Source organism: Saimiri boliviensis, chromosome 2 (genome assembly GCF_048565385.1).
Source record: "Saimiri boliviensis isolate mSaiBol1 chromosome 2, mSaiBol1.pri, whole genome shotgun sequence".
Taxonomy (NCBI): domain Eukaryota; kingdom Metazoa; phylum Chordata; class Mammalia; order Primates; family Cebidae; genus Saimiri; species Saimiri boliviensis.
This window is the reverse complement of record NC_133450.1, coordinates 94,283,167-94,297,672: the sequence shown is the minus strand read 5'-3', so window position 1 is coordinate 94,297,672 and position 14,506 is coordinate 94,283,167. Positions and strand designations below refer to the sequence as shown.

Below are 14,506 nucleotides of genomic sequence, written 5' to 3'. Positions count from 1 at the left end.
AAAATATGGTTTTATTCCTCAGACACCATTCCCCAGAAAAGAAGTCATATTAATAAGATAAAGTCGGGCCAGGCGCGGTGGCTCAGGCCTGTAATCCCAGCACTTTGGGAGGCTAAAAAGGGTGGATCACGAGGTCAAGAGATCGAGACCATCCTGGTCAACATGGTGAAACCCCATCTCTACTAAAAATACAAAAAATTAGCTGGGCATGGTGGCGCGTGCCTGTAATCCCAGCTACTCAGGAGGCTGAGGCAGGAGAATTGCCTGAACCCAGGAGGCGGAGGTTGCGGTGAGCCGAGATCGCGCCATTGCACTCCAGCCTGGGTAACAAGAGCGAAACTCCGTCTCAAAAAAAAAAAAAGATAAAGTCCCTATAAAGTCTCTTATATTTTAAGACATTCTCTTATTTACTTTTATTTTGAACAAGATACTACATAAGATACATTTTCTTTACATTATCTCAGTTAGTTAGTGTTTTGATATTTATAAAAATAAAGTGATAGAACCAACAGAAAAACAAGGCAAAGAAATTCAACATAGAGTCCTGGCTTGGGGGCTCAAACCTGTAATCCCAGCACTTTGGGAACCTAAGGCAGGTAGATTGCTTGAGCCCAAGAGTTCAAGACCAGCCTAAACAACATGGTGAAACCCCATCTCCACAAAACATACAAAAAATTTGCCAGGCATGGTGGCATGTGCCTATAGTGCTGGCTACCTGGGAAGCTGAGGTGGGAGGATCACATGAGTCTGGAAAGTCGAGGCTGCAGTGAGCCGTGATTCCACTGCTGCACTACAGCCTGGGCAACAGAGTGAGACCCTGTCTCAAAATAAATAAATCAATCACTTTAAAAGTGATCTAAAGCAGACACACTGCAAAGATCCCAAGTTACTCCTATGGGATGAACAGAAACTGTCCAAATGTTAAGCCAATGGAAATTCACAGTTTGGTCTAAAAATCTAATGAGAACACCATTAACATATTAAAAAGTATTCCACCAGGCACAGTGGCTCACGCCTGTAATCCCAGCACTTTGGGAGGCCGAGGCGGGCAGATCACCTGAGGTTGGGAGTTCGAGACCAGCTTGACCAACGTGGAGAAACCCCGTCTCTACCAAAAATGCAAAATTAGCTGGGTGTGGTGGCACATGCTTGTATTCCCAGCTACTCGGGAGCCTGAGGCAGGAGAATAGCTTGAACTGGGGAGGCAGAGGTTGCAGTGAGCCGAGATTGCACCATTTTACTCTAGCCTGGGAGACATGGGCAAACCTCTGTCACACACACACAAAAAAGTATCATATCATAAACCTTTTATTTTCATTTATTTATTTACATATTTAATTTTTTTGGACACAGAGTATCACTCTGTCGCCCAGGCTGGAATGCAGTGGCATGATCTCAGCTCGCTGCAAACTCTGCCTCTCAGGTTCAAGTGATTCTCCTTCCTCAGCCTCCTGCATACCTGGGATTACAGGCGTGCACCACCAAATCCAGCTAATTTTTGTATTTTTCAGTAAAGACAGGGTTTCACCATGTTGGCCAGGCTGTTCTCGAACTCCTGATCTCAGGTGATGGATCCATCTTGGCTTCCCAAAGTGCTGGGATTATAGGTGTGAGCCACCGCACCCCAACTCTCACAAACCTTTTAAATGGAAGCAAACACAATTGTGCTCTGAAAACTCATTTAATAAAATGAGATTAAAAAGTATTTTTAAATCCATACATCAAAAAATATTTGATATGAGTAAATTAATAACTAAATGCTATAAGAAGATATTTAACCATTCCATTTATAGTCCTCAAAGTTTATGTCCTCAAGCTAGCAAAAAAATCTGTTTTTGGATTTTTTTATCTCTAGAAGATGACTCTATCTATCTATCTATCTATCTATCTATCTATCTATCTATCTATCGACCTACCTACCTATCTACCTACCTATCTAATCTAATCTATATGGATTTTCTTGTTGAAAAAATGGGGAGGCCAGGCACAGTGGCTCATGTCTGTAATCCTAGCCCTTTGGGAGGCCGAGGCAAGTGAATCACCTGCGGTCAGGAGTTTGAGACCAGTCTAGCCAACATAGCAACCCTGTCTCTACTAAAAATACAAATAATTAGCTAGGGGTAGTGGTGGGCACCTGTTATCCCAGCTACTTGGGAGGGTGAAGCAGAGAACTGCTTGAGCCTGGGAAGTGGGTTCCATCTATGGGAGATGAGGATCTGGTGCCCTTTCACAAGCACCTCAACCCCCACACTTGCATCTACACTATTCTCCGATCCCAATTCTCCCAGTACAGTTAGATACATCCTCTTTGTGATTCTCTCAATATACAGTATTTAGGTCAGTATGATCATGTAAATGCTATTCATGACTGAATAATAAAAATAATAGCCAACACTTATAATGCCAAATTTACGAAGTGTGCTAGACACTGTTCTAACTATAAATAATTCATTTAATCCTCCCAATAACCCCAAGTGGTTGGCACTATTTCTATCTTTTTATACAGGTATATATTATGATCACTTTTCCTTTCTTTTACAACTTTTTTTCCTGAAGTTAAGAAACTCTCTCTTTACATAGTTTCTCTTAGACAAATTTCCCAAAGATGATTTTTCCAATCTCTGGCCTGAAAAGCATAAGACTGGCCAACAATGTTCTGGGAACCTAGTAGAAGTGAGATGGTCATTTCAACATTCAAGTGTCTAATCTTTCATTTAATCCTGTTTTCAGTACAGTATCTACGCGTTACCCAAGACAACTCAACTGTAACCAGTGTCCCTAGATCAAGGACAGTCTCTGTTTTACCTTTTCTTTTTTTTTTTTGAGACGGAGTTTTGCTCGTTACCCAGGCTGGAGTGCAATGGCGCGATCTCGGCTCACCGCAACCTCCACCTCCTGGGTTCAGGCAATTCTCCTGCCTCAGCCTCCTGAGTAGCTGGGATTACAGGCACATGCCACCATGCCCAGCTAATTTTTTGTATTTTTGGTAGAGATGGGGTTTCACCATGTTGACCAGGATGGTCTCGACCTCTTGACCTCGTGATCCACCCGCCTAGGTCTCCCAAAGTGCTGGGATTACAGGCTTGAGCCACTGCGCCCAGCCTTGTCTTACCTTTTCTAAAAAACAAATCTCCAACATTCTGCCGAATACATGTGAAGATGGGGGTGGGCGGGTACCCAGCTTTGAACACAGATGTTGAGACTAAAGGAATCTACTTGCTTATTAAATTGCCTCTCCTGTTTTCAGCCCCACTTTTAGAAGTACCTAGTGCTACCAAATTCTGAATCTCTGGGGATTCAGAGAGGCAAACTGAGTAGCACCTCAGCTTCCAGACACTACAGTTTTAGAATTCAACTTTTTGAGAAGCTGAAGTGAGTTTCCAATCATCTATTTTCTTGCCTCCAATTTTTCTTTTTTCTTTTTTTTTTTTTTTTTTTAGATGAGGTCTCACTGTCATCCAGGCTGGAGTGCAGTGGCATAATCATAGCTTGCTGCAGCCTCAACCTCCTGGCTCTAGTGATCCTCCCACCTCAGCCTCCTGAGTAGAAGCATGAGACGACAGGCACACACCACCACACGTGCCTAACTTTTATTTTTTTATTTTTTGTAGAGGTGGGTTCCCACCATATTGCTCAGGCTGATCTCAAGCTCCTGGGCTCAAGCAATCCTCCCAAAGTACAGGGATTACAGGCATGAGCCACTGCACCGGGCCTCAAAATTTTTTTAATACTCATCCCTTCAACTGCCTTCTTTAACCTTGTGGGATTATGAATTTAAGAAAATGCCTTTAGTGTCGTTTTAATGGGGACAGAGATAAATGCATGTATTAAGTCTCCAATCTGCAACCACAAGTCTAAACTAAAAATATAAATAGGTACATCTGCCATGCAGGGTGAATAATGAACAAAAGCAAGAAGGTATAAAACAAGGTGCCTGTTTAAAACAAGAATGAACAAAATGAACAAAAGCAAAAGGTATAAAACAAGGTGCCTGGGCCGGGCACGGTGGCTCAAGCCTGTAATCCCAGCACTTTGGGAGGCCGAGGCGGGTGGATCACGAGGTCGAGAGATCGAGACCATCCTGGTCAACATGGTAAAACCCCGTCTCTACTAAAAATACAAAAAATTAGCTGGGCATGGTGGCTCGTGCCTGTAATCCCAGCTACTCAGGAGGCTGAGGCAAGAGAATTGCCTGAACCAAGGAGGCGGAGGTTGCGGTGAGCCGAGATCGCGCCATTGCACTCCAGCCTGGGTAACAAGAGCGAAACTCCGTCTCAAAAAAAAAAAAAAAAACAAGGTGCCTTTAAAGTAGTTCAGTAAAGCTGTCTGACTAAGCAGAGGAGGTATATAGGTAGTTCTAAGAGTGAAGGCTAATTCAGAGTAGAAATAGTCTGTAGGCCAAACTGAGACCTGATACAAAATACTATTTAATGAAAGGTATTCCTTGGAAAGGCATTATATGGAGAGAAAAAAAGTTTCTTAGTAAAATACACTTTGGAGACATCAGGTTGAACAAGTAAGTAGTTTTCTTTTTTTCTGTTGTTTTTGTTTTGGAAGTATTTATTGTTTTTTTATTTATTATTATTATTATTATTTTTAAGATGGGGTTTCACTATGTTGGTCAGGCTGCTCTTGAACTCCCAACCTCAGGTGATCCACCCGCCTTGGCCTCCAAAGTGCTTGGATTACAGGCGTGAGCCACCACGCCCGGCCGGAAGTAGTTTTCTTTACTACAGGTTACTACTCAGCATCTACTATAGTAAATAAGACAGGTAATTTTCCAAAAAAGGAAGGCAGTTTGTGGTGTCTTCCAAATCCACATGATAACAGAAATACTCTGAAGAAACTTGTACCATACTACTTTTTACCTTACTGCTTGATGTCTTTCCACTGGGGTCACAGACATTCTCTAGAAGCCCTAGATTTCCTTCTGCATCAGTGTAACATATTTGACCACAAGCAGGATGCCATGCCAGACCACAAATTGTATAACCTTTCTCATGTTTCACCCTGAAAGTTAAAAAGTAGGTTCTAAAAATATTGTCAACAAAAACATATATATAACCTGTACATATATATTTAGGTAAATTTTAGTTAGAAAAGATTAAACGACTTTTGATGATAATTTATAAGTAAGTTTAATTATATTTTTATTCTGACGATCTGATGGCAGATTTGAAATGTTTCAAAATAAAACAAATGCAAAACTAACAGAGAGAGCAAAGAAGAGACAAAAGATATACTAAATCATACCTTTCCAAGCAGTCTTTGGTTTCCACATTCCAAACTATAATTAGACCATTAATACTACCTGCAGCTAAATATCGCCCACAGGGAGACCAGGTTACTATATTGAGGGTCTGTAAAGAAAAATAGTTAATAAATAATGATTTTGTAAAATTTCAAACTACTCATTATGAAATTCAATTTTCTTTTCATTTTTTTTCAAGAATTAGAAGGATAAACAACCATATTCAAATTTTTATATCCCTAATCTATATTATTTTTAATTATATTTGATACACAAATGACAAGACAAAGTTCGCTTATTTTCTAACCTTATTTTTCAGTAATATTCAAGTATCATTACCAGCTATTACTTTGTTTATCATGAAAAAATATACTAGCACAATTTTTAGAGTCAGGGTCTTCCTCTGTCACCTAGGCATCAGCACAGTGGCACCATCATTACTCACTGCCATTTCCAACTCTTTATTTATTTATTTATTTATTTATTTTTGACATGCAGATCAAGCAATTTCCAACTCTTAAGCTCGAGAGATCCTCCTGCCTCAACCTCCCAAGTAGCTAGGACTATAGGCACGCACCACTGCACCTGGCTAATTTTTTAGTTTTTTTTTTTCTTTTTTTTTTAAAGAAATGGAGTCTTGTTTTGTTGCCCAGGTTGGTTTTGGATTCCTGGCCTCAAGCAATCCTTCTGCCTCAGGCTTCCGAAGTGCTGCGATTATAAGCATGAGCCACTGTGCCCAGCCACAGGCACAATTTTCAAAGCAAAATCTAAAAAATGTTATTATCTTAGAAAGAGAGATAATTCAAGACATTCTCTTAGCATTCACAATCAAAATGAAGAAAACTGGTAAGTGAAGTGAACTTTAATAAGCCATTGCTGACCTACGGGGCTTATATTTCCTTTTTTTTTTTTTTTGAAACGGAGTTTCGCTCTTGTTACCCATTTTTTTTTTGAGACGGAGTTTCGCTCGTTACCCAGGCTGGAGTGCAATGGCGCAATCTCGGCTCACCGCAACCTCCGCCTCCTGAGCTCAGGCAATTCTCCTGCCTCAGCCTCCTAAGTAGCTGGGATTACAGGCACGCACCACCACGCTCAGCTAGTTTTTTGTATTTTTAGTAGAGACGGGGTTTCACTATGTTGACCAGGATGGTCTCGATCTCTCAACCTCGTGATCCACCCGCCTCGGCCTCCCAAAGTGCTGGGATTACAGGCTTGAGCCACCACGCCCGGCCCGCTTATATTTCCTTAACTGTAAAATATGTGTGCGTGTAAGAGAAAGAGAAAATAGACCAATAACCCTTCTTGCTCTAAAATTTCAGATTCTATAATCACAAGTCTCAGTGAAACTCACTTAACAATAAAGGCTAACTACTGAGTAACTCGTTCTAATACTATGCAAGGATTAAATTTGACTTCTTAGAAATTAAAAGATCTTTTTATCAAATCTCACAAAGGAGAAAGTTAAGATAGGACCTAGCAAAGACCTATTTAGTATCCAGGTATTGATCAAATGAAGAAAGGATGAGAGTTAAAAGGTGGACCACATACAAGAGCCAAGAGTTTTCCATTCCAATAATATTTAACTGCAACTGTACTCAGGCAAACTACGCATTAAATATTCCTTATAGCCCACTGAAAGTGTCACTTTATAAAACCTACCTGAGAGATGAAATTATCTGAAAGATCAAATTGATGACTCCAAGTTTCTCTTCTATATAGCTTAACAGATTTTTCCACAGGAATTGCCAGTAACTATTAGAAAAGATAAACAATTCAAACAAAAGTTTACATTACACTGAATTCAAAGAGGGAAAAAAGGCCAAAATTTATCCAGATAAATGTATAAGACATAAAAGCAAATTAGTTTTATTGTTTCTATTTTTAAGGCAGTGTCTCACTATGTTGTCCAGGTTGGTCTCCAACTCCTGGGCTCGAGGGATCTTCCTGGCTCAGCCTCCCAATTAGCTGGTATGACAAGCACACACCACTGTGCCTGACACAAATCTGTATATTAAGTGACAACTAACAAAACTCAGAATATTACTTAAAACTTCAATAAGCAAAAAATAGGTGATAATCTGCCATGGGAAGAGAAAAAACTAAGGTGATCACTCTATTGCTTGTACCAAAAAATGGAGAACTTGTAATTACTAGTACTTTTAATATTACTATTACTTTTTTTTAAATTTTTTTTGAGACAGTCTCGCTCTGCCGCCCAGGCTGGAGTGCAGTGGCGCGATCTCTGCTCACTGCAATCTCTGCTTCTCAAGTTCAAGTGATTCTCCTGCCTCAGACTCCCAAGTAGCTGGGACTACAGGCACCTGCCACCACACTTGGCTAGTTTTTGTATTTTTAGTAGAGATGGGGTTTCACCATATTGGCCAGGCTGGTCTCAAACTCCTGACCTTATGATCCACCTGCCTTGGTTTCCCAAAGTGCTGGGATTATGGGCATGAGCCACCGTGCCTAGCCAACAACTTCGTATTTTTTCTTTTTCTTTTTTATAGAGACGGGGTTTCTCCATGTTGGTCAGGCTGGTCTCGAACTCCTGACCTCAGGTGATCCACCTGCCTTGGCCTCCCAAAGTGCTGGGATTACAGGAATGAGCCACCGTGCCCGGCCTAACAGTGTTATCTTTTTATGTACACTATCTGCTCATGTCTTTGCTCATCTTTCTGATGGATTTTTATTGATCTGTAAGAATACTTTGCACACTATGGAAATTAGCTCTGCTTTACTATTTCACACTTTCTTCCCCAGTTTGTCATTTGTACTGTTACTGTAATATTTTGTTTTGTTTTGTTGTTTTTGAGATGGAGTCTCACTCTGTAGCACAGGATGGAGTACAGCGGTGGCGATCTTGGCTCACTGTAACCTCTGCCTCCTGGGTCCGGTTCAAGCAGTTCTACTACCTTAGCCTCCCAAGTAGCTGGGATTACAGGCAGAAGCCACCATATCCAGCTAATTTTTGTATTTTTCGTAGAGACGGGGTTTCACCATGTTGGCCAGTCTGGTCTTGAACTCCTGATCTCATGATCTGCCTGCTTCGGCCTCCCAAAGTGCTGGGATTACAGGCATGAGCCACTGCGCCCAGCCAACTGTAATATTTTATATCATGCAAAATTATTTACTTTTTATACAATCAACTTTATTAATTTTGTTTTCTGAAAAGTTTCAAAATAAAAAAGTTGAAATAATAATATAGTAAATACCTGTATATAGACTCATCATGTGGAATAAAGTCTCCAAGATGGTCCTCAATGATTCCCACCTCCTGGTATTCATATCATTGTGCTAACACATTTGCTAAATCTCCTTTTCTCTACATTAACTTTCCATACACATTTGGGTCTATTTGTATCTTTAACAGGTATGTGTCTATTCAAGACTAATAGCAAACTTTTTATTCTCATAACTTTATGTTTTATTATCTGACTGAATTAAATTATTTGCATCATTTTTCTTTTTCATAACTTTTCGTTTTCCACATGGACCTTTCTTTTTTTCTTTTCTTTTTTTTTTTTTTTAGAAACCAATGTTTATTTTCTTTTTTTGAGACAGATTCTCACCCTATTGCCTGGCTGGAGTGCAGTATTGCAATCTCGGCTCACAGCAACCTCTACCTCCCAGGTTCAAGCGATTCTCCTACCTCAGCCTCCTGAGTAGCTGGGACTACAGGCACATGCCACCACACCTGGCTAATTTTTTGTATTTTTAGTAGAGATGGGGTTTCACCATGTTAGCCAAAATGGTCTAAATCTCCCGATCTTGTGATCTGCCCAACCCAGCCTCCCAAAGTGCTGGGATTACAGGAGTGAGCCACCAAGCCCAGCCAAGTTCAAGTGATTCTTATGTCTCAGACTCCCAAGTAGCTGGGATTACAGGTGTGTGCCACCATGCCCAGCTAATTTCTGTATTTTAGTAGAGACAGTTTCGTCATGTTGTCCAGGCTAGTCTTCAACTCCTAGCCTCAAGTGATCCACCTGCCTCAGCCTCCCAAAGTGCTAGGATTATAGGCATGAGCCACCAAGCCCGAACCAATGTTTCTTTTTCTTTTTTTTTTTTTTAGAGACAGGTTTCACCATGTTGGTCAGGTTGCTCTCAAACTCCCAACCTCAGGTGATCTGCCTGCCTCAGCCTCCCAAAGTGCTGGGATTACAGGCGTGAGCCACCGCACCTGGCCAATGTTTCTTTTTCATGAACCTTATTTCCATGTTGCTTAAGAGCCTGTGCAAGAACAGCTTAAGACCACTCAGTGGTTGTTACTATGAATTCAGTGGTCTGAGCAGTGGGGAGCTGTAGATCAGTCTTCCGTGGCAGGCTGAGTACTCCAGTTTTCAGGAGGGAAGTGCTAAAGAGGCCCAAAGGGCACCTGCAGGTCTTCAGACCAGTCTACAACCTCAGGCTGAGTAGCAGCAAACTGAGGAGCTGGAGCAGTCCTTTCACCCTGAAATTCCTCCTTGGTCACAGCATTTTCAGCAGCAGCCTGCTCTCCTTTTTCAATCTCTTCAGGAACTCTGTAGTAGAGATCAGGCATGACCTCCCACAGGAAATGGTACCACGCAAGACTTCCTGGATCAGCATCCACCACATCAACCCCACTGAGTGAGCTCCCTTGTTGTTGCATGAGATGGTAGTGTCCGCATAGCACAGAGGAAAATCTGTGTGACACAGAGCAGTAGTAGGTAGGTTAACATAAGATGCCTCTGTGAGAGGCTGGTGATCACCATGGGATTAGTCACCATAAGAAGCTGTAGCTCCTAAAAGCCTGACTGGATCTGGTCAGTCAAAGTTCGAGGAGTGAAGCAGCCAGCAATTGGAGTGACTCCAGCGGTAGGCAGCAGCAAACTTTAGCATGGCCCTCTGGCCAGTATTCCTAGATGATAGGATACTGACATCAGCAGGGTTTTCGATGGCAACAACAGTGTGAGCTCCCAGCAGAAGCTTCTCCCAGGTCCTCTTTAAATTTATAATGTAGATGCCATCACTTTTCCTTTTATAGATGTACTGTTCCACTTAGAAGTCAAAGCTGGTGCCACCTAAGCAGGTTCCTGCTGCAAGGAACCTAAGGACATCTTCCTCATTCATTTGCAGGACATCGAGGGTTCCAGACACTGTGAAAGTTTCCCTTTAAGTTACTATGGAAATCTAGAACAATGTCATATGGATCCTTCTCTGGGTAGCGTGGGAAGCCCACATGAGCTTTAGAATCAGCTCAATTTGGTCCTCCCAGGAATCTTACTGGTACTTTTATTTTGTTTTCTTTTTTTTCGTAAAGCCTACAGTTGAGATATTTTATTTTTGAGGTAGGGTTTGACTCTGTTGCCCATGCTAGAGTACTGCGACAAGATTATAACCCACTGAAGCCTTAATCTCCTGGGCTAAAGCAATCCTCCTGCCTCAGCCTTCCAAGTAGATGGGACTATAAGCATATGCCAACACACCTGGCTAATTTTCATTTTTTGTGGAGACAAGGTCTCGCTATATTACCCAGGCTGGTGTCAAACTCCTGAGCTCAAGCAGTCCTCCTGCCTTGGCATCCCCAAGTGCTGGGATTACGGGCATGAGCCACCACACATAGCCTGGTATTCTTATACATAAATGTTGTCAAAACTATAGATCAATTTAGGGAAGCACTCTTACCTTTATTTACCTCAAAAATTCCTTTCTAAAAATATGTTTCTATTTTTCCAAGTCTTCTTTTACTCCGCTTGGTAGCATGTTAAAATTTTCTTTACATAGATCTTTCACATTTCTTGTACATTTAACCTGTTACTGTATCTTTTTCAATTTAACAGTAAATGCATTATTTTTCCTACATTCTTTCTAAATGGCTAGGTTTACTTCGTTACCTTACTAAATTTTCTTATTATTAGTAATGATTTTCTTCCCCAGTTGATTTTCTTGGGATTTACTCATATACAAACATTTCATTTGCAAATAATGAACATTTTTTTTCTTCCTTTCAAACTTCTCTTATCTTTCTGTTGTCTAACTCTATCAGTTAATACCTCTAAAATGTTAGGTACTAATGGTGAGAGTGGACATAAGACTGTCTCCAGAGTTGTTCCATTAAGTATGAATGTGAAGAAAATATAAAATTAATTCATTCATGCAAAATTTACACTTCAAAATGAATCTTGAAAATTAGCATTTCAATTCCAAGTATTTGGCTCGGTACTCTAAAATTTATCATCTAAATTTTTAAAAAGTAACAATTAAAAAACTATTCTTATATTCAAAGTTGAAAAGGACTGAATAAAACAAAGATTGAAAAACAACAACCACTTACCTTCCCACTTTTTGGCTGCCAAGCAAGTCTGCAGATTGATTTTGCATTTATCACATCGTTGCATTTTTGTAGCAGTGGCCAACTAACAGCACATGTCTTATTTTTAAAAAAAGAAAATTTATTTCCCTTTATGAAAATTCTCTCCCAAAATATATGCAGAACTAAGTATATTTAAAGGTTTCTTCAAATAAATATACAGTCTCAGAAAAACACAACTTAATGTACCTTCATTATAATACCTAATATATCTAAACTGCTTTAAGTTCTTCAAAGATATGAAGAGTACAAATTTTAAATAATGAGAGTACTTTCTGTACAGAAAAAACAAATGATATAATCACTGGATAAACATACACACATAGAATTTCAATATGTGAAATTCTTAGAATGACTACAGAAATAAAACTTGTAAGGTCTATTAGAAAATGTTAAGGTGTCAAAGTCGGTTTTTTAAACAGCTCAAGAATGAAGGGAAGGAACTGTGAACATTAAGGCATATTTGTGGAGAATATTTCTATAGTCAATTACATTCATATTATGTCTAGAAATGCCAAGACATCACTGATTGCCTTGGGAAGACTTAATTGTTCCCTTGTCAATCTGGAGAACGCTTTATTTCGTACTTCCTTTAAAATCTTTATTAGGCTACATTTGAGTAAGTTGCATATGTGACTTTCCAAATCAAGTGTGATCCATGCTTTATTTCTTATCCCCAGCATCTTACCCAAAGCCCAACGCATGGTCTAACTTGTAAATATAAAATAACTGGATTTATTTCCTTGATTTACAAAACTTAAAAAATTAAATATAAGCCTATCATTCCCCTCGTGATTGGGTACAAATGTAATTTTAGTCTTCAATGTATTTACTTTGGTACTAGATTACTGTGGACTTTGATCACAAAAACAGTATTTATGCTACTCAAAGAAACAAATTCTAAAGAAAAGCAATATTAATTTGACCCAGTAATACAATGCATAACAATTTACTACAGATTTGGGCAAAAAGCTTTAAATTAAAATTGCTGAGTTTACCTGATCTGAGATTTGCCACACTCTGACAGATCCATCACAACTAGCTGATGCCTGCAGGAATAAACAATACATTTCCCTATAGTCATAGCCATAATACTACACGGAAAGTGATTCAATTAATTAAATCAAAAAGCCTTTTATCAACTGGGTGAAATTTCTTGTTAACTCTCTTACTGAATAAAACAAAGGCTGAAAAGTTAGCGAGTAAGCAAGACATTTTTTAGAGTTAGCAGGAAATACATTTTTAAATATATTCAGGAAAAACACAAAAAGAGAAGGAAAAAATAATTACCAGAAAGATGTCCTTAGGATCAAATGAAAGACTTAAAACAGGGGCATCATGTCCTCGAAATGTTTTCTGTTGGCTGCTATCCATCACATCCACAATTTTGACTAGAAAATCACTATGAACAAAAAGAGTAATGCAAATGAATAAATGCCAATACAAAGGCCTCACCTAAAAGCTATGACCCAAATATTTCAAAATCACAAGCACAAATGCTATAATTTCCTTATAGCAACTTATAAAATTTGGCACCCAAATTTAATGACTTTCCTTTTAGTTTTGCGCTATACATATGCTGAAAACACAAGTTGAGATTTCTCATTATGCTAAAATACAAACTAAACGGCTTCTTTAGTTACATCTTAAACTTCTGTTACTTGCTAATCTAATTATAGCTACAACCATTTTAAAAAGTACTATACCTTTCACTTTACCTCATTAATTCAACCAATTATATTGTTTTCCCATGACAAACCAGCATCAAGGGAAACTCCAAAATATTCCGACTGTACAGTCCAAGTTCTAACTTAATTTTTTTTTCTTTGAGACGGAGTTTCGCTCTTGTTGCCCAGGCTGGAGTTGAATGGTGCAATCGATCTCAGCTCCCTACAACCTCTGCCTCCCAAATTCAAGTGATTCTCCTGCCTCAGCTCCCGAGTAGCTGGGATTATAGGAGCCCACCACCATGTCCAGCTAATTTTTATATTTTTAATAGAGACAAGGTTTCACTGTGTTAGCCAGGCTGGTGTTGAATTCCTAACCTCATATGATCTGCCTACCTTGGCCTCCCAAGGTGCTGAGATTATAGGCATGAGCCATCACACCAGCCCTAAAATAATTTTTTAAAATTTTGCATCAAGCTGTGCTTTCAGTATTATTAAACAGGCCATCTGCAAAGCAATATATTTCTTTTCTTTTCTTTTCTTTTCTTTTTTGAGATAAAGTCTCACTCTGTCGCCCAGGCTGGAGTGCAGTGGTACCATCTCGGCTCACTGCGTCCTCCACCTCCTGGGTTCAAGTGATTCTCCTGCCTCAGCTTCCTGAGTAACTGGGATTACAGGTATCTACCACAACACCCAGCTAATCTTTTGTATTTTTAGTAGAGATGAGGTTTCATCATGTTGGCCAGGCTAGTCTTGAACTCCTGAGCTCAGGTGATCTGCCTGACTTGGCTTCCCAAAGTGCTAGGATTACAGGCATGAGCCACCACACCTGGCTAAAGGAGTATATTTCAATTCACAAAGAAGCACAAGTTTGTCCTCAAAAACCTTTACAAGATAAAAAAACACATATGATGAAACAACAACAAAAAATTAAGTGACAGCCCTGAAAACATTACCCTGAAACAAATAAATGAGGTCTTTTGTTCTAACATTATTTCCTTTTCTGTTGTCAAAAAGCCTTACCTAGATCCAGCAGCAATTTTAGTACCATCCCCACTAAAGACCACATGGTTTGCATTTGTAGTGAAGCGAGTCAATATACCATCTGGAACTCCTTCAGGAAATGTGTGAACTTGAATAGTATTATTAGAAACTGCAGTGACCAATTTTCCATTCTAAAAGAAAAATTAAGATACATTAGCAAAACAAATCCAAATCAACTGGGAGTCTCTCCATAGTTAAAAATCCAATAAAAAAACA

At 39.5% G+C, this 14,506-nt stretch overlaps 1 protein-coding gene across 3 annotated transcripts in view; it reads right to left on the bottom strand.

Moving 5' to 3' along the window:
- WDHD1 (WD repeat and HMG-box DNA binding protein 1) overlaps positions 1-14,506 on the bottom strand; it is a 77,979-nt gene that overhangs the window by 47,641 nt on the left and 15,832 nt on the right. For all 3 annotated transcript variants that reach the window (XM_074393919.1, XM_039468651.2, XM_074393920.1), the window contains exons 4-10: positions 14,270-14,421; positions 12,870-12,981; positions 12,578-12,628; positions 11,544-11,639; positions 6,911-7,003; positions 5,254-5,360; positions 4,869-5,010 (exon numbers count right to left, since the gene is read on the bottom strand). In XM_074393919.1, coding sequence (XP_074250020.1) covers positions 4,869-5,010; positions 5,254-5,360; positions 6,911-7,003; positions 11,544-11,639; positions 12,578-12,628; positions 12,870-12,981; positions 14,270-14,421 — 753 coding nt within the window. The remainder of the gene's footprint in view (positions 1-4,868; positions 5,011-5,253; positions 5,361-6,910; positions 7,004-11,543; positions 11,640-12,577; positions 12,629-12,869; positions 12,982-14,269; positions 14,422-14,506) is intronic.